Source organism: Lithobates pipiens, unplaced genomic scaffold (assembly GCF_037356315.1).
Source record: "Lithobates pipiens isolate NorthernLeopardFrog02 unplaced genomic scaffold, aLitPip1_a1.2 Scaffold_23, whole genome shotgun sequence".
NCBI lineage: Eukaryota > Metazoa > Chordata > Amphibia > Anura > Ranidae > Lithobates > Lithobates pipiens.
This window is the reverse complement of record NW_027507785.1, coordinates 119,819,988-119,840,630: the sequence shown is the minus strand read 5'-3', so window position 1 is coordinate 119,840,630 and position 20,643 is coordinate 119,819,988. Positions and strand designations below refer to the sequence as shown.

At 42.9% G+C, this 20,643-nt stretch overlaps 1 protein-coding gene across 3 annotated transcripts in view; it reads left to right on the top strand.

The window, feature by feature from the left end:
- SFMBT1 (Scm like with four mbt domains 1) overlaps positions 1 to 2,255 on the top strand; it is a 268,417-nt gene extending 266,162 nt beyond the window's left edge. For all 3 annotated transcript variants that reach the window (XM_077452272.1, XM_077452270.1, XM_077452273.1), the window contains one exon: positions 838 to 2,255. In XM_077452272.1, coding sequence (XP_077308398.1) covers positions 838 to 978 — 141 coding nt within the window. In that variant the 3' untranslated portion in view covers positions 979 to 2,255. The remainder of the gene's footprint in view (positions 1 to 837) is intronic.
- The last annotated feature ends 18,388 nt before the right edge of the window (positions 2,256 to 20,643 follow it).

The window sequence follows — 20,643 nt, the reverse complement described above, 5'->3', positions numbered from 1 at the left end:
ACAGCCTGTGACTGTTTGGCCCCTTTATAGGGTATGGACTCTGTTTAAATCAGCAGGGGATTTGTCAGGTGATCCTCTGCCCGCAGAGTAGAGCTGGCTGATGTCTAGTTTGTGTCCACTCAGTTTCTGTAGAACCAACAATAAACCTGCTCTGCTCTATGGGTGGCCACTGGTCTAGACAAAGGGGTATGGATCCCCTTCTGTTTGTTTTAAATGGACCAGATTGAATTAAAGGTAGGCAGGTGCAAAAGGACACAGGTTCTTATCCCTACCCCCGCACCTAGAATTTGAGAGAAATCCTTTCCTGTTTATGCTTTCAGATTGATCTACAGAAGAAATAGCTTCAGATACTCAGCTACAACATATATCAAGATTTGTTTCATCTCTATGTATCGTCTAATGCTATTCACTTCACTGTGTACATGAAAGTTACAACCACTATAAGCTGAACAGACTATGGAATACAGCCACACCGTAGGGTTGATTTACTAGAACTGGAGAGTGCAAAATCTGGTGCAGCTGTGCATGGTAGCCAATCAGCATCTAACTTCAGCATGTTCAATTAAGCTTTGCCAATAAAACTGGAAGCTGATTGGTTTATATACAGAGCTGCAGCAGATTTTGCGCTCTCCAGTTTTAGTAAATAAACCCCTGTGTGTCTACACAGTGTCCTGTAACCCTGTCCTCCACTATTCGGAAGAAGAGATGCATGTTCATGAGAGAAATTTTTAAATATTGTAGAAATGGTTTTCAACATTGCAGTATACTGATCTTGTACTGTATAGCAATTAATCCTTTCTTGTGTTTACATGCTTTTTTTTCTGTTTTCTCAATCAGGAAATAGATGGGAGAGCACTACTGTTGCTCAGTCTACCTGCTGTACAAGACTGTATGGATCTGAAGCCCGCAATGGCAATTAAACTGTGCTATCACATTGAAAGAGTGAAACTAGCTTTCTACCAAAGCTTATCTAGCTAGGTTGCTGTGCTGTATGATGGTGGAGATAAGTTGATTGGGCCTGGTAGGACCTCTGCGGACTTGTACGAGCCTTAAGTGAATTGCACTTTGTATAGAATTGTCATTTTGTTTACATGTCTTTTACAGAAATTTCCGTCCAGGCCTTGAAAACTTGAGAAAAGACAATTTGTTACTTGTAATGTTTGCTACCTAATTATTTAGGTGTGGTTGCAGCACCTAATAAATGACCTTTTTAAAGAGTTTCTCAGCACAGCTGGAGATTTATATCTCACTTGAAACCAAAGTGTTTAATTTCTTAATGCTGGAACCACACTTTGGCATGATGTGTATTCTATTGAAATGGAGGAAGGAAAAAGGAAAGGAAGGATAAAGGAAATGCACCAAATGCACATCAACATGGGTTACACACATTCTAATGCCTTGAACGCCAGATTAACTCCCATTGCACTCTTATTGATTTCAGTGGAAAATGCATCTGGCAAAACTGCACAAATGTGGTTTCAGCCTAACGGATTAGTGCAGTTTCTCATGAAAGTGCACCATACACACCCCATTATCGAGCTATTTATTATCCTCTATGACGGGGAGCACATGCGCTGTCATGCTGAGGCATCATATTCCCAGGAAACCTGAAAGTGCAGAAGGACGTGGTGATAAATATCACTTTAACATGAAGATGCAGTCTGCTTATGAACCAAGTCATTTGCCATAAGTGTTGATAGTGGCAGGGGGAGATATGTATGGTTGACTTTCATGACAAAGTGCATTTACCTTTTAAAATGTGATGTGACTAATGCAACAGGGTACATAATTCTTTATTTGAAAATGCAAAACGTGTACATGGCAAATGATTCATTTTATATCTTTTGTCAGACTATTGAAAATCAATATGTATTTATCTGACACTACTGACAAATTGTATAATTTATATTTAAGTATGACTTAAATTCATTAGTTGATCTTTTTTTTTATAGTTGTTGAAATGAAAAACAATTTTTGTCACTTCTTTTTTATTAGTTGAACACGCAGTAGATTGTTAGAGATATTTTCAGTTGCTTTAAAATTATTTTGGTAGCTAAATGTAAACAGAAGGATAGATATGATGCAAAAATCATGTGATAATCTGTTTTTTTTTTCACTGTTTTTTTTTCACATATATGACTGGATCAAGGAGAAGTATGCTTGCCCTATGAAACTTTTTATGAAGCCTAATATTGCCAATTACCATTTCTGTATTTTACTTAGTAATGGGTTTACTAAATATTGCTTTAAGCGTGCCCTTGCCTCTGATTATTAAATGTATACCTTAGGTGTAGCTTTTAATACGTGTGTAAACAAAGTCACTAACTAAATCAAGTTAGGTACATGAATAAAAGAGTAGACAAGGTTAGCTTTAGAAAAAAAACACACATCAGCTACTGCACACCTAAATATCTAGTCACACTGCAAAAAAAAAAAAATTCTTTAAAATATTTTAAAAGAAATCCCCATCTTTACAACTTCAGTTGCATATAGCTCTGAATCCACTGTTGCGATGTGCGGTATTCATTGCACCTAGGTTTTTCAGTGCATTTTTGTAGTGTGTTTTTGATGTTTTCATTCTTCATGCTTTTTTTATAGGAGGAGACTTTAGTATGTTTTTGATAGTTTTTTTTGTATAAAATAAAGTAAAATTTTAGATGTGCTTTCTATGCATTTCCCTTGAAGTTTATGGTGTCAAAAAGACACTATGCTACACCAAAAGAAACACCTGAACCTTTTCAAAAAATCACACTGCACCATAAAGAATAATGTGATTTCCATTGTCATGAATGCCAGCACTACAGCAGACATAGGAGAAATCACACTAGTGTGAATGGAGCCTTAAGCCTAGTACACATGGGCTGAATGTTGGTCAACATTTGGCCCGTGTGTGTCAGCCGGGGGTGGGCCTTTCCCTTGTCCGAACACAATAGCTCAGCGTGGGAGATCACTGTACTAACATCAGATAGTACAGCGGCTCCGACTTGATCTGCCAGTTTTTCCCTGCAAAACACTTACCTTCTGTATTTCTACAAATTGGATATAAAGGAAAAAATGTAATCTAGAATTTTGAAAGCCATTTAAACAAAACCTAATGTGGTAACAAGAAAAACAGAAACAACTTTTTTTAACGAAAACCTTATCTCAGAATGTGATTAAAGGTGGAGCTGAGTTTATTTATGGTATGTGCTGAATCCATTAAAACTGCATATTTTTTCCCAACATGATTCAGTGGACATCAAGCCATACTATTATACTTTCTTTCCCACTTAAAAAGCAGTGTTTATATTTTTTCAGCTGATGGGGTACTAATAAAAAGTATAACATAGGGAGGAAAAAAAAAACCTTAATTGGCATACATTCCAAAATACTATGTAGATCCCAAGTTAAGGCAGTTGCTTGCATATGGCTGTATATTAGATATCTAGCTGTACAGAGTAAAATATGCTTACTGTTGTGGCTCCCAGCAGCTACAGCTGCAGTGTATTTTTTCACCCATGGCCATACATTACAAAAAAACATCATGAGTGGCTATGTGCGCTTAAATGGCTGTAAGCAAGCATAAACATGCTATATGCCGGTGTTCATATGCACATAGCCATGTATTGCATTGCATGTGTTGCATTTTTGTAATGTATTTCTATAGCCAAAATTACAAATCTGTGACTCCTGGGAGCAACAACAAGCATATTTTACTGTGTGCAGCAATACACCTAATATACGGATGTGTGCAAATAGCCTTAGTGCTAAATCTTTGACAGAATCCTTTTATATATGTTAGAAATATGAGATACAGCACTTGCCAAGACAAAATATACATGGCATATTTTTGTTTAGATGTGAGATGCCTAGTGTTGGTGGGCTTTTTTTTTTTTTTATATATATAGGGTCCGCCACTAATCTATATGTTTCTAATAGAACCTCATAGCCATTATTTTGGAATCGGTCATGTATAATCCCTCATGCTCTCTAAGGCTGGATTCACACCTATGCATTTTTAGTGCTTTTTGCATTTTGCAAATTTGCACAACAGAACGCCTTCCATAGGAAACCATGGTAAATGGACTGTAGTACAAATCTGCAAAATGCAAAAAGCACTAAAAATGTATAGGTGTGTGAATCCAGCCTTAGGCCGGGTTCACACCGCTGCGATGCGGGAACGCCGCAAATCCGCGGCGTTTTCCCGCATCGCTTTACCCCCGCCGGCAGTTCACACTGCCCTATGCGGACGGCTGGGAGTGTCAATGATATGTTAATGACACCCCCAGATCCGTCCGCATATCGCAGTGCGATCTGCTGACTCGCACAGGAATCGGATCACATGGTGTGAACCCCCATGCGATCCGATTCTGTTGCGGACCAAAAAAAGGGTCCCGTGCGAGTTTGCCGCGGGAGCGATGCGAATTCAGCCATACTATCTGTATGGCTGAACTCGCATCGCTACGGAGATCGGATGTGATTTGCGGTGCGAATCACATCCGGATCTCCCCCCGCAGCAGTGTGAACCCAGCCTAAAGAAGAATAGAACCATCTTCTTGATTCCCGACCACCACACCTACAGAATATGGCAAAAAATATGTGGACACTCCTCCAAATTGAGTTCAGGTGTTTTTCCAGTGAAGGGTACTGTAATGCTATAGTGTCACGTTTAGACAAGTGTGCCATTGCAACCAGTTTGCGGAAGGCCCTTTTCTGTTTTAGCCTGACTATGCTCCTGTGCACAAAACTAGGTTCATAAAGACATGGTTTGATGAGTTATATAGTTTATAAGGTTGAAAAAAGACAAAGGTCCATTCAGCCTATGTATGTATGTGTGATTTTTATTCTTTAACCCTATAGTTCTGTGTTGGCTGCTTCCTGAGGAAGACATTTAAACATATTTTTGAAGTTGTCCACACTCTCAGCTAGTAGCACTTCCGGGAAGAAGTTTTGCATTTTCACTGCTATGAAAGTAAAGAACTCGTTCTGCAGTCTAAGGTTAAACCTCTTTTCCTCAAATCATGGCTGCATGTCCTCCTAAGGGACCTTAGAGTAAGCATTTTTATCTGTTACTGGAGTCACCTTTTTAATAATAATTTTACACTGTTATCATATCCCATGTTGAGCACCTCTACATGAGAGTATTTTACTACCTTTCTTAGCTGCAGCTTGGCACTGCTTGTGATTTCTATGTCTGTGCTCTATAAGTACCCCAAGAGCCTTTTATATCACTGATTCTCTCACGGGAGCCTGCTGCACAGCAAGGGAGCCTAGGTGCCTGGCCAGCGGCCACAATGCTCCGCTGGCCACCCACAATCATTCCACAGAGCGCCAGAACAGGGATCTGTCAAACAAACCAATCCCTATTCTGACAAGGGAGGAGAGAGAGAGATCCTAGTGATCAGGGACAGCGATCTCTTTCTCTACTCCCAGTCAGTCCACACCCCCCACAGTTAGAAACATCTCCCTAAGGAACACCTAACCCTTTGATCGCCCCCTAGTGTAATCTTCTTCCCTGCCAGTGTCATTCATACAGTACTCAGTGAATTTTTATAGCACTGATCGCTGTATAAATGTTACTAGACCCAAAAAAGTGTCCGAGCTATCACAATGTCGCAGTCCCGTTAAAGATCTCTGATCACCGCCATTACTAGTAAAAAAAAATCATAATAAACATGCCATAAATCTATCCCCTATTTTCTAGACGCTATAACTTTTGCGCAAACCAATCGATATACGCTTATTGCTTTTTTTTTTTTTGTTTGTTTTTTTTTTTTAACCAAAACTATGTAGAATACATATTGGCCTAAACTGATGAAATTTGGGTTTTTTTGGGGGGGATATTTATTATTTTATTTTATATTTTTATTATAGCAAAAAGTAAAAAAAATATATTTTTTTCAAAATTGTCGGCACAACCGCGCAAATGTCGGTTAAATCGATGCAGTGCCGTATAGCAAAAAAATGGCCTTATTGTGACTGCGACACTATGGCGGACACATCGGACATTATTGACACATTTTTGGGACCATTGTCATTTATACAGCAATCACTGCTGTGATTTCTGTGTAAATGACACTGGCAGTGAAGGGGTTAACCAGTGGTTGGCAGTGTAGGGGTTAAGTGTTCCTAGGGGTGTGTTACCAACTGTTGGGGGCTGGGCTTTAGTTTACTGAACACTGATCTCTGCTCCAATCACATGGAGCAGAGATCAGCGTCACTAGTTGCTAGGCAGAACAGGGAGATGCTATTTACAACGGCATTTCCTCGTTCAGCCGACTCACAGGGGTCCCGACCAGCGCGCGAGCACGCTGGCAGGGCGGCAAATTTAAAGGGACGTACAGGTACGCCCATTTGCCTGCCCTTGCCGTTCTGCCTACGTACATTGGCGTGCGCCAGTCGGGAACCAGTTAAGGGGAAAATCTTCCGGGGCTGAAGTGGTTAAAGGTCAGCAGCTACAAATACTGTAGCTGTTGACTTTCACTTTTAGGGTCCAGACATCCAGCAGTGTTCTCACCTGAGCTGATTCTTGAATCGGCACTTAAGAGCTCCCACCACCATCTTGGCTAAGGGAAACAGGCTTGTGCAGCTTCACAGATTGTTTCCTACTGTGTATGCGCTTTCGCAATGAGCCGTCAGCAGGGGGGAGGGGTCAAACATCTGGCACACTTTGCCACAGCAAACTGAGCCAGAAGTGGGAACAGTTACCTATCAAAACCAGGTACCCACTCCCCTCTCTCCCCCAAAAGGTGCCAAATGTGGCAGCAGAAGGGGTGATGGAGTCAGGCATCCTCAGTAAACCTTAAAATTGAGCTCTTAATTCCAACTTTATATCATTAATAAACAAATTAAACAGCATTGGCCTCAAGACAGGACATGGGACACACCACTCACATAACTTTAGATTTTTTAGAGAATGACTCCGTTATCACTACTACTGTTCATGTAACCAGTTTCCAATCTATGTAGTTTAGTGTGGGAGAACTCGAGTGGCACTGACCTTAACTCTATTTAAATGCATATGGCATTGATAATAATGGCAATTGCATTCTAGTCCTTCTTGTTCAACATCATTAGATGGTTTCCTAAATGTATTGGGCGAATTGGTACAAATTCTCACAGACACATTTTAAAATCTTGTAGAAAGCCTTCTCTGAAAAATGAAGGCCGTTATAGTTGTAAAAGAGGGATAGGATGTTCAACAGGCTCATAAAGGTGTGGTAATCCGCGCTCTGCAAACTTTCAGTCATTATAATTTGGAGTATCCTCAGTGTTCTAGCATTGTCAACTGAGACAATAATCTCACTTAACATACAGTGAGGAGAATTTAACTGAACACGCTGAAGCTAGAAGCTAATTGATTACTATGCACAGCTGCTCTTTTCTGTCCACTCCAGTTTTTGTAAATTCCCCCCACTATGTCTAAATTAAGGACAGGTAGCAGAAGAGTTGTCAACATAGTCAATACACTGAAAGGAACCATTGCTGTGGATAAAAGTTGTCAAGAGGCAGTAGTGCAGAGAGCTAACTTTTAACCCTAATTTTACAGATAACTTCCCTCAATAGGTCACCAGTCCTTTTTTTTTAAGCATCTCAGTTCTGTGGGTTTTAATGTAAATTCTGAGCCCTCTCTCTCCTTCCACCTCCCTATGTGCTGGAAGAGGTGGTCCAGTAATCTGTTTAGAAAAAAAAAAGAGTTGTAGTAGCAATTATATTAACCATAATTTATATTCTTACATTGTTAATGCTACTGATTATACGTATTCTGTATCTCTCATACAAACTTAAAGTGAACCTTTAAACCTTCAGTTTTTTTTCTTCATTTAAATAAACATGTTATGCTTACTTGCTCTTCTGTGGTCCCTCGTCAGCACTTTCAACTGCTGCTCCTGTGTGTTATGGATGCAGGCTCACTCCAGAGCTGGGCTGTTTGCATCCATAGACACAGTGTGGTGCGGCCCTGAATTACCTCCCCCCACTCCCTCATAAGATTTGATTGACAGCAACAGCAGCCAATTACTCCACTGCTGCCTCTGTGGTTTAACTGCAGGCCAAGTGAAAGCTGCTGATGGAGAATGAGCTGGATCGAGAGTGGTGCCAAGTATTTGGGGGGGGGGGGGGGGGGGTTGTGTCCTTTACACTGGCTTTTATTGCAGAACTAAAACATTTTTTGCACAACTACACATCTTTTCCTGCCCTCTCAGTTTTTATCAGAGGATACACTGGGGTTGAATTACTTGAACTAGAGTGTGCAAAATCTGGTGCAGTTCTGCAGAGAAACCAATCATCCTCCAGGTGTTTTTTTGTCAAAGGTTAAATGAACTGCAGTTAGAAGCTGATTGACTACCATGCACAGATGCACCAGAGTTTGCACTCTGGTTTTAGTAAATCACCTCCCTGGGGTAGACTGTTAAGCAAGCAGGGTTAATTTTAGAGCTACTACCTAGGTTCTTAGGGCAATAAATCTAAACAAAGGTAGCTTAAGATGCTGTTTGTTTACTTAGGAAAGCCAAGGGTCTTTGAGATTAGCAACAAAGATCCTGAATAATCCTGTGTATCTGAAGTCAGCTCTTCTAGTCTTCAGTTCAGTGTCACCATCAATTGCTACCTCCCATACACCTGTTACAGTACTTGATCCATGTTATCTAAACATGCACACAAATTTAATTTGACTCTACAGACTCTCTGATTTCCCCTCCTAACTCCAGGCCCTATAATAGCTATGTGGGTTGCTATAGCTACAGTATAATTAGGCCATTGAATATCCTATAAAAGGACTAGAAAAGCTGCAGGCTGGAAAAACTCCCCTCATTTTATAAAGTTGTACATACTAAATGTATCATTGCTCCGAGTCACTTGTGTCTTAACTCAGTTCCATTTTGCCCATGTTCTAAGTACCCCAAAATTTGTAACTACTTTTGACACCTTTATCCAGATCCACAGAACGCAAATCTCTTGTATGAAGCAGACTAACTTTTTTGTTTTGGCCTGATGGCAATGTCAGATGAATGCAGTTAATGATCCCAAAACTTTCTGGGGAGGATCTTGAGTCAGAACTCATTGATCTGGCTGTTGGATGCTATAAATGAGTTATTGAGCAAAGAGCTTTTTAACATTACCATTAGATATGTTATTCTATATTTTTAAACAGTGTTCTAATCTTGGAATCTGCAGTGCTTTTAATGAGCCATCACTTTGTAAATTATATGAGCGTGTTTGTCTGGAGTTTTTGCTGCTTTGCATGCATGTAGCAAAAGTTGAAAGAATAACAAAATAAGAGAGGTGAAATGATACTGCAAGTGCTGAAGCTGTGTTACCAAACCTTACTTCACTACTGAGTCTCTGATGGTTTGAACTCCTCACATAGTGAATCAATAGGGACAAGCTCCTATTTTAAAGCTCATTTTTAAAGGTGTAAGTTCACACCTTTAAAAACAGGTCAGCATTAGCAACTCCCTTATTTTCATTCTGTAAAATGGGGCTGATTTGTGAAAACTGAAGGTAAGGGAAAAGTATGGCTACTTATAGCAACTCTGTGAAGGAAACTCGCATCTCAATCGGCCAGAGAGAATATTGTATGCAAGTCTTTCATTCCCCGCTCTTTTTCACAAAAATATCAGATCTTTAGTGGCTGGAACCTGCACAAAGCAAAACTATATAAAACAAAGCCTGTAAGTTCTACACAACCATCCATCGTTTAGCTTTTATTCTTATACCAGCAGTGAGAATATAAATTGTAAAATCTGATTTGGATCTTATGGGCAACTCCTATACTTTTTTAAATTTTTCATAAATCTGATTTCTTTAGTAGAAGTTTATTATAATTTTTCACAAAATGCAAACCAGCAGAGCATTTAATCTCACTTAGACACAGGTTGTTATTTTCTGTACATACTATTAAGTAGTGGTTTTATTTTATTCAAATTTTTGTTCTCATTTGTATTTTATAAAACGGCGAAGTCAGAATGATGTACATTTCAACTTCCTTTTGGTTAGAGTAATTAACTGCGCCTTATACATTATTTATTTAACATTTTACAGTGTGAGAAAAGGATGAACTTTTCATACTGATGTATGTTTTCAGCAGAAATAAAGCATTGAAGCTTGAAATTATACTTTTACATTTTGGCAATTAAAGGCTGGGGATACTCAGGCAATTTTAGGGTCTGTGTTGATGGCATCTGTAGGGACTCTCCTGAGAGCATTTAGAATTCAAACACGGGCATTTACCTGTTGTTGACCTGCATTTGAACTTCTTTAAATTCGTGTTGCATTCACAAAAACTTGTAATGTAAAACATGTTTTGAAGCAAACAAAAGCCCATCAGCACAGACCCTTACGCTTTCTACTGAGAGATTTCAACCAATTCTTGGCAGTCACCTCATTAGCAGCAAATTGATTCTAGTGTGCTGCAAGTAGGGTGATTTGTGTCTTTGTGGTTAAATCTTAGTAGCGAGAGAATAAAATGGCACATATGGACCTGGCGTGAAAGGAAACCAGAGCTGCAATAAATATAAAGGCTGCTACTGCCGACCTCTTTGTGAAAATACTAGCTCTGTGGCAGTCTTGCTGATGCTTTGCCATCTTTACTTTGAATTAATGATCCATAATTTGCATTGCAGCAAGTAAAATCAGAACATAGACTGGGTCAGTGACTAAGAATGTATTGAAGCCATAATATACGCATGACAGCCAGGGAGCATGAATTTTTTAGAAGGATAATTTGACAATGGCAGCCTTTATGTTTTTCTAAGCAAAGGTTCACTTTAAAGAATAACATGTGTTTTTGTCGTTCCTATTTTATTATTTTTGTGGAGGCTAGTTAATCTATGTATATAGCACTGTATAAAAGAAAACACAACTTAATTCTATGAACTTGCTTTCCATACATTTTTGGTTTTTAATAAATTTTTAATATTTAATTTTTGTTGTGATTCTTTAATGGCATGCAGTTTTGAAGCACTACATTGTGAAAATAAATAGAAGATGTCTGCTTCTATTAGCCCATCATGTAGTATACAGTATGCACTGTAAATGAGCAAATAATTAGATACGCTTGGTTTGGTGTTATCAAAGGCTAAGCACTTGTAAACATGTGGCATGGCCTTCAAGTGGACCTGTGATAAGGCTATGGACATAATTTTTCTGGCAGGGTTTACTTCTGCTTTAAAAATAACACCATTCACTAAGTTTATGTTGATGCCCTATACACCTCTGTTACTATGCCTAATGTGTTTCCCGATGTAGGCCATTTTTTCCTCCCTCACTTGCTGGAGCCATCTTGGATTTATGTCTGGCCTTTACCATACTCTAGTTGCCACCCTCCACTGACATCATCTCTGCACAGACAGAGCCAAGCGTCCCTTTTAATGCAAAGTGTATAAAATCCAATAACTCTGTTAGCCACATGGGGTTTCAGGAAGTAAGGGGACAACCGTAGAACAAAAAAAGGGAGATGGCACTTTAGGAGTATACACACCCATTGACATCCCTCCTTACATAGGATTTTAGGAAGGAAGAGAAGAATTGCAAAAGCAAACACCTTGCCCTGATTGTTATCTCTATCCCTGGCAAGGATCTTGCTCTGCAGATTGGGCACGGCCAGGATGCTGGGTCTGAACCTTCAACTGTACTTGCACCAGTGATGTCACCCGAAGTAGTTAAAGTGGTATCTCAGCATGGGGAATGATGTAGATGAAACCTCATGCTGTCCTAATAGTATGTATTATGAGCTTCCTGATGATAAAACGTTGGATACTTGAGTTTACTTACACTTTAACAAGCCCTCACTGACGTTTGTAGCTGTATACATGGTAGAGGAATTCATGGCAAGAGCACTAAACTTTTTAAAATCCTTCTCTCGGCAGCTTGGCTTACCCTTCTCCATCCACTCTTGCAAAGCTCATGTTTGTTTATAATAGAGAGTGGATGCCTTGAAAGATGCTTAATCAACTCCTTTGAGAGAGAATGGTGGTGAGCTGAGCTGTTGAGAGAATCCATTCAAGGCTTCTGTTTTGAACTTCTAAGATGAATTTCTACATAGTGCCTGCGCTTCAATTGTGCCCCTGGTTTGGGTTTGGCCTGAAGAAAACCAGGGGAAAAGGAACCATTCCCGGCTTCAAAAGCAGAAGTAGCCTTCCAGAATAAGGTCAAGGTTACTTCTGCTGGGGCAAATGGGTATTCTCAGAGAAAAAATAACGAGATCTGCACCAAATGGGAAAATAAAACAAGATGTTTTATACAGTGAAACAGGTTCATTCCGAGCTACTACCACCTGTGCAATGCCTGGTGAGCCTCAAGAACACAGCACTCAGTCTATAAAGTCTCTGTAAACCTACATAATCCATGCAAAAAAGGAGAAAGGCTGGTGCCATGGAAGTCTGCTAAAATATTGTTTTATTATTGCATGTGAACAACAGTCAAAAGGAGAGCCTTTCTTTTTGACTGTTCACATACAATAATAAAATGGTTTTCTTTTCATATATCATGGAACACAGGCTAATATTCATTACTAGGGATGAGCCCGATGTTACGTTTGACTCAAACATCGGGTGTTCGCCGAATAGCTAACAATTTGAGGTGTTCGTGGCAAATTTGAAAGCCACAAAACACTCTTTAAACGTCTATGGGAGAAATGAAGAGTGAGTGCTAATTTGAAAGGCTTATATGCATGGTATTGTCATAAAAAGTGTTTGGGGACCTGGGTTCTGCCCCAGGGAACATGTATCAATGCAAAAAAAGTTTTAAAAACTGAAGTTTTTTTGGGAGCAGTGATTTTAATAATGCTTAAAGTGAAACAATAAAAGTGAAATATTCCTTTCAATTTCGTACCTGGGGGGTGTCTATAGTATGCCTGTAAAGTGGCACATATTTCTTGTGCTTAGAACAGTCCGAGAGAAAAATTACATTTGTAAAGGGAAAAAAAGTAATTTAAAAGTACTCCCGGCTATAATGAATTGTTGGTCCAGGCAATACACATAAAAGTCATGCAAAAAATGGCATGTCATTCCCCCACAGTCAATTACCAGACCCTGGTGTTTTGGGGGCATATGTGCTCTCTCGCCCCCCTCTTTTTCTGTCAGGTTGGGTGCTTAGATAAGGGTCTGGTATGGATTTTTGGCGGGACCCCACGCCATTTTTTTTTTATTATTTTGGCACGGGGTTCACATTAAAATCCATACCAGACCTGAATGGTCTGGTATGGATTCTGAGGGGGACCCCTCACGCCATTTTTTTATTAAAATTTTGGCGCTGGTTTTTTTTTTTCAATGACTTTTATGTGTATTGGTGGGACCGACCGTTCATTAAAGGAATATTTCACTTTTATTGTATAACTTTAAGCATTATTAAAATCACTGCTCCCGAAAAAATGTCAGTTTTTAAAACTTTCTTTTTGCATTGATACATGTCCCCTGGGGTAGGACCCAGGTCCCTAAACCCTTTTTATGACAATAATTTCCATATAAGCCTTTAAAATTAGCCTTTAGATTTTTCATGTTCGTGTCCCATAGACTTGAACGGTGTTCGTGTGTTCAAACAAATTTTTTCCTGGTCTGCTGCGAACTGAACCAAGGGGGTGTTCGGCTCATCCCTATTCATTACCTGCTGGGTTATACTCCGTCGTTAGGTGAATGGACACTGGTAGACCAAAGGTCTTCAGACAAAGTGATCCCCTGTATAACCCCTCCCATACAGGAAGTACTTTAGGTTTGTTTTGTTTTTTTACCAGTGTCTGCCACAGTTTGTTTGAGCTCTCTGAGCTCCAGGTCTCTAGTCCCACAAACTTAAATGATTGACCGGTCGGATCCATTTGACACAGGCTTTTATGCTTAGATAAATGGTAACCGAGCCTCACAAAGATAACTCAAGATCCTGCAAGGTTTTGCCTGTAATGTGGCCTCCGGGCACTGGACCCTGCGGATCGGAAATCCTGGATGCTACAGTGCTAAGGCATTTCCTGTAGGGTGCTGTACAGGTCCAAGAGAGTGGACCCTAAACATGAAAGGGTACCCAGTCCTTGAAGGTCCAAGTGACAGGAACCCGCCATGAAGGGTGAAGATTTGGCTCTTAGTTTAAGTGGCCCTGCACCTGGACAGGTAAGTGAAACCCCTTTATTTTATTATTGTGGGGTGTCCCAGTGATTGTAACAATCATTCAAGCTAGCTAAAGGCTGGACACGTGTGTGCGGTGACCATACGGGGGAGTTCTGGGCTAGCTGTGGGTGTTTACAAAGTGTACCTTTTTTGCTTGTGTCCGGCAGTTTCTTTACCTGTATGATGACACACGTTGGTGCGCCATTTCGCCACACATGCACCGTAGCCTTTATCTGGGCGTGCAAAGATTCACGTTGTAACAGTTACGCCCACTTGCTGGGACCGTGTACATGTGTGCGCACACACGCATAGAACGTTACGGCGAACACCCAGCTTATTTAAGCTGTGCAGGCCAAGCATGTGGGGCTTCCAGAAGACAGCTGTGGAAGACAGAGCAGGCTCTGAACAGACACATGCAGTGGTTCATTTTTCCTTACCCGGGTCATGTGAGTCACCAGGTGTTGCTTGGCATGCTAAAGCAGGATTGTTGCATGGGGCTTGGTGAGCCCTATTAAAGGGTCTCACTTCTGAGATGTTTTAACTACATCCAAGTACTCTTTGTTTGCGGCATTGAATGTCTTCCAAAAAGAAGAGTGGGACTAACACCATAGGGAATGGCACACCTATGTCACCAGTAGTTCCTGATGAACCTAGTCATATCCCTAGTGTTTTATTCCCTGAAAGACCAGAGGCTCCTGGGCAATCTGAGCCGCTGCGCCTATCTGGTATTGTGCCTACAGTCAACGCTGCTGCTTCACCCTTTATCACGAAGGATGAACTGTCCTCAGCCCTAGCCGGGTTAGAGCACAGGTTTGCCGGCATGATTGCCTCCATCCCGCAGTGTGGCAGGAAGCTTGACAGATCCCTCCCCCCCGGAGTATGCTAGTCTGGAGTAGGAATGGGTTGAGGATGGGGAAGAGGTGAAAGCTCAGAATTCGGTGGAATGCCCGGCAGATGAGTCTGCTTCTGAGCAATCTGGACAAGAAGATATCCAGTCGATGTCTGCCTCAGTCACAGAGGTTTTTGATCCTGGCTCTGACCGAATGGTTTGTTCTGCCTTTAAGTTGCCCCTGGCAGGGGTGACTGAGTCCCCCCGGTCCTCTTTGGGATCTATGAGACCTTTTCAGGTTGCACAGACTTTCCTGCTACACCCCCTGTTGGAACAGGTGGTGTATGCTGGTTGGGAACATGCTGACAGGACTTTTTTGCCTTCTAAAAGGTTTTGCCATGGATGAAAAGTTTGTTAAAAAATGGAGCATGCCAGCCGTAGATGCAGAAGTCTCTTCCTTAAACAAACAAGCACTTAACTTGTTTGGTATAAAAAGCACAGGGCTTGAAAGACCCTGTTGACAAGAAATTGGAGTTATTAAATGCTTTGGACAGTTCAACTATTCAGCCAGTTGTTGCAGTAATTGGTATTTGCCAGTCCGTAAAGGATCAGGTCAAACGGCCGGATAGGCCTAACCAGGAGGATGATCTGTCTGAAAGTAAGACAGATATTCCTCGAGGGCTGTGTTTTGCCGTTGATGCTTTAACCACTTGCTTACTGGGCACTTAAACCCCCCTCAGTCCCAGACCAATTTTCAGCTTTCAGCGCTGATGCACTTTGAGTGACAATTGCGCGGGCATACAACACTGTACCCAAATGAAATTTTTATCATTTTTTTCCCACAAATAGAGCTTTCTTTTGGTGGTATTTAGTTACAGCTCGGAGTTTTATTTTTTGCTAAACAAACAAAAAAAGATGCAAAAAAAAAAAAATCATGTTTTAATAGTTTGTTATAAAATTTTGCAAACGGGTCATTTTTCTCCTTCATTGAAGTGCGCTGATTAGGCGGCACTGATAGGCTGCATTGGTGGGCACTGATGGGCTGCATTGGTGGGCACTGATGGGCTGCATTGGTGGGCACTGATGGGCTGCACTGGTGGGCACTGATAGGCATAGTTAAGGCGGCACTAATAGGCACAGATAAGGCGGCACCGATGGGCACAGATAAGGCGGCACTGATGGGCAAAGATGGGCACAGATAAGATGGCACGGATGGGTGGCACGGATAAGTGGCACGGATGGGTGGCACGGATGGGCACTGATAGGTACCACAGATAGATGGGACTGATGGGCACTGATAGGTGGCACTGATAGGTGGCTCTGATAGGTGGCACTGCTGGGCACTGATGGGCGGCACTGCTGGGCACTGATGGGCGGCACTGCTGGGCACTGATGGGCGGCACTGGGGTGCAGCACATTTGAGGCAGATTGGGTGGCACTGTGGGTGGCACTGTGGGGTGGCACTGTGGGTGGCACTGTGGGTGGCACTGTGGGCACTATGGGCACTGACAGGGGGCACTGACGGGGGGCACTTACTTTTTCTTTTATTTTACTTCAGGATGGCACTGCGGGAGGCAGGTGGGCACAGGCAGGTGGCAGGTGGTCCCTTTTATTGATGGCCGTGATCGGGACTGATGTCCCGATCACGGCCGCCGGTGATCGGCTTTTTTTTTCTCTCCTCGCGCTGTCAGCGCGAGGAGGAATAATAGCCGATTACCGGCTCCGTTCTATCACATGATCAGCTGTCATTGGCTGACAGCTGATCACGTGATAAGGGGTCGGGATCGACCCCTTACACGGATCGGTGATCAGGCGAGTCTCACGGACTCGCCGATCACAGAGCGCGCCGCGCGCGCCCCTCAGGGGGCGCGCAGGCCGCTCGTAACCAGGACTACGTCAATAGACGTAGTCCCGGAAATGTAGGTCCGCGCTAATGCCGTCATTTGGCAATAGCGCGGATCTGAAGTGGTTAAAGGATTCAATACAGCAGGTTTCTCGTCTGGCTCTCTTGTCTGTACATATGCGCAGACTTTTATGGCTTAAGAACTGGTCAATTGAGCTTCCTTGTAAAAAGTTATTGGCAGGTTTCCCATTTCATGGGGAACATTTATTCGGTGATCACTTATACAAATATATCCAAAATATTTCTGGAAGGAAGAGTTCTCTACTTCCTGTGAAGAAAAGCACCAAAAGTCCCTTGTTTAACAACTCAGGGATTGCTCCCTCAAATGTCTCAGCGTCAGGGCGGTTCCACCGCCAGCAGGGCACTAGAGCCAGAGGCAAGCCGCAAGGCTAGGGCCAAAAAAGGCCCTGGGTCCAAAATTCTTCTAAACCCAGCACCAAGCCCTCCTTTTGAGGGCACTTTGCAGACATTTGGAAAACAACAATTCAGGACGAAAGGGTCACCTCAATTATAACTTGCGGGTACAAGCTGGAGTTAGGGGTGGTTCCTACAATCCAGCGTTCCCTCGGATCCTCCAAAAAGAAACATATTGTTTCAGGCACTACATGATCTAGTGCATCAAGGAGTGATTGTATAGGTTCCTGTATTCGAAAGGGCACAGGGTTTTACGCAAACCTGTTAACGGTTCAAACCTGTTTAAGGTCCCTGAACAAGTTATCTATTGATACAGTGCTTTTGGATGGGGTCTGTCCGCTCAGTAGTAACCTCACTCCAGAGGGGAGACTTTTTAGCCTCCATTAATATAAAGGATGCATACTTACACATACCTATCTTTCAGCCTCATCAGAGGTTCCTATGTTTCGCAGTAGAGGAACGTCACTTTCAGTTTGTGGCTCTACCCTTCGGGCTTGCTACAGCTCCCCAGGTGGTCACAAAGGTCCTAGCACCAGTACTGCATCTTTTAAGGGTCCAAGGGATCCTGGTGCTCTGGTATCTCCTGCTCAGAGATCACTCAGTACATGCTCTAGAACAGAGCATAATATACACAGTGAGGTATTTGAAAAGCTTAGCCTGGATCATAAATACCGAAAAGTCAGCCTTGAGACCAACTCAAAGTCTAAGATATTTAGGTCTGATTCTAAACACGGCGCAAGCAAGAGTATTTTTGCCACTCATAAGGATCTGTGCCCTGAAGGATCAGGTGTGTCAGATAAGGGGCACCAGACAACCCTCCATTCGGCTCTGTATGAGTCTTCTAGGGAGGATGGTATCCTCCTTCGAGGCCATGCCGTATACCTAGTTCCATTCCAGGCCTTTACAACAGGACATCTTGTCGGCTTGGAACAGAGGAAGAAAAGACCTGGATTATCCAATGTGCTTATCTCCTCAATCATGCTTAAGCCTAAACTGGTGGTTGCAGGTTTAGAACCTGCAAAAGGGAAAATCCTTTCTCCCGGTAACTTGAATAGTACTGACTACAGATGCCAGTCTCTCAGGCTGGGGAGCAACCCTAGATGGGCTCTGTCACGTACCTTACAGCGGAGTCAGACTGCTGAGGGTGGCCTCTCGCACGCTTCCGGTCTCCACGCCCCTGGAGATGGGAACAGGGAGCGTGAGGACAACGAAAGGGTGCAGGTGCCTGCAGGTGGAAGTTGAAGACCTTGGAGACGCTGGGTCCTCACGGTAGAAGAGGTGTTGACTGGTCACGGAGGTAGGCAGCGGAAGTCCAGCAGGTGTGCAGGAAGCACTACGTGTCTGTAACAGGCAAGGTCGGCAACTGGCGGGCAATGCGGTACAATAACAAGAGGCAGGTGCGTAGTCAAGGACGAGCAGGGGTCTGGTAACGTGTTAGCAAATGAGGTACAGAATCAGGAGGCAAGCCAAAGTCGAAAGTCCAAGCCGAGGTCAAAGGTAGTCCGGGAGATAGTATCCAAGGAGAGAATATCAGGAACGGGTCACAGGAACAAGGATCACAGGAGCAAGGTCACGGAACAAGGTTCACAGGAACAAGGTCACAGGAGCAACGATCAGGTCTTGCAGGAATAGCTGAACACGATCCAGCACTGGTGTCAGGCCAGGATCCTGTTTATATAGAGGGAAGTGTGCCAGGATTGGTGGAAGTGGTCGTCCGTGCGTGAATACGTACATCCGTTCAGTTTGCGCGGGTGTCTCTGCGTGTTCGGATTGGCGTACGTCCACGTGTTCGGATTAGCATACGTCCGTTCGTCCTGGAACTCGTACACCTCTGACGGGGACACCGCGCATGGCGCCTGGAACGAAGGGGAACTGCAGCTATACGGGGACGGGCATACGTACGGTGAGTTCCCTGACAGGCTCACAGCTCAGAGGAAATGGTCAGGGACAGAGCAGACCCTGCCCATCAACATCCTAGAATTACGGGCAGTAAGTCTGCCCTGTGGTCCTGGACGGTGGAGCTTCAGGACTGCCCCATCAGGGTTCAGTCTGACAATGCAATGGCAGTGGCCTATATAAACCACCAAGGTGGTACCAGGAGTCCTTCAGCTCTGAAGGAGGTGAACTACATACTAGCCCGGGCAGAGGGACATGTGCCAATGATATCGGCAGTCCATATCCCGGGAGTATAGAACTGGAAGGCAGATTATCTCAGCCGCCAGCAGATCTGCCCGGGAGAATGGTCCCTACACACAGAGGTGTTTCAGGAAATTTGCCAACATTGGGGATGGCCATAGGTTGACCCACTGGCATCCAGGTTCAACAACAAACGACAGCAGTTTGTGTCTCGAACAAGAGATCCTCTGGCAATTGGAGCAGATGCTCTGATAGCTCCATGCAGCCAGTACTCCCTGGTTAATGCGTTCCCTCCGATCCCTCTCCTTCCACATTTGTTGCACAGAATTCAGAGAGTGGGGGTTCCAGTCATTCTGATGGCACCAGACTGGCCCAGAAGGCCCTGGTTCCCGAAGATTGTGAGGCTGATGATAGAAGTGCCATGGACGCTTTCACGTCGCCCTGATCTACTGTCTCAAGGTCCAATATTCCACCCCAATTTACAGTCTCTAAATTTGATGGCATGGCTATTGAAATAAGGGTGTTAAAGGAACGTGGCATCTCGGGACCATTGGTGTCTACTCTAGTTAATGCTAGAAAAGCTGTCACTAGGAAGATTTATCATAAGGTCTGGAAGATTTATATTACTTGATGTGAAGCCAGAAAATCGCATCCTCAGAAATATGTGATTGGAAGAATTCTCTTTTCTACAGTCAGCTGTGGAAATCAAATTGGCTTTGAGTACAAGCGGAGGTCAGGTTTCAGCCCTAACAGTATTCATCCAAAGGCCTTTACCCTCCCATTCACTGATCCGAACCTTTATGCAAGGGGCAGCTCACTTGCTTCCCCCCATTAGGTCACCTATGTGTCCTTGGGATTTGAACTTGGTGCTGTCTGTGTTACAGAAACAACCATTTGAACCTATTAAGGAAATTTCATTAGATTTGCTGTCTCAAAAGCTAGCCTTCTTGATGGCTCTCACCTTGGCTAGAAGAGAGTCCCAGTTGGCGGCCTTTTCATGCAGGAAACTGTACTTGATCCTTCACCATGACAGTCGTGTTATGACCTGTTCCATCCTTTTTGCCAAAAGTGGTGTTGGCCTTTCATTTAAATCAGGACATTATTTGGCCTTTTTTCTCAGCCTTGTTCGGCGGAAGAGAGATGACTGAATTCTTTGGACGTTTTCCAGGTAGTCAAGGTTTATCTGATCCTCGGATCTCCGCAGCAGATATAGACAGTCTTTTTTTTTTTTTGTTTTACCAAAAGGACCCAAGAAGGGGCAGGCAGCTTCTAAAGCTTCCATTGCCGAT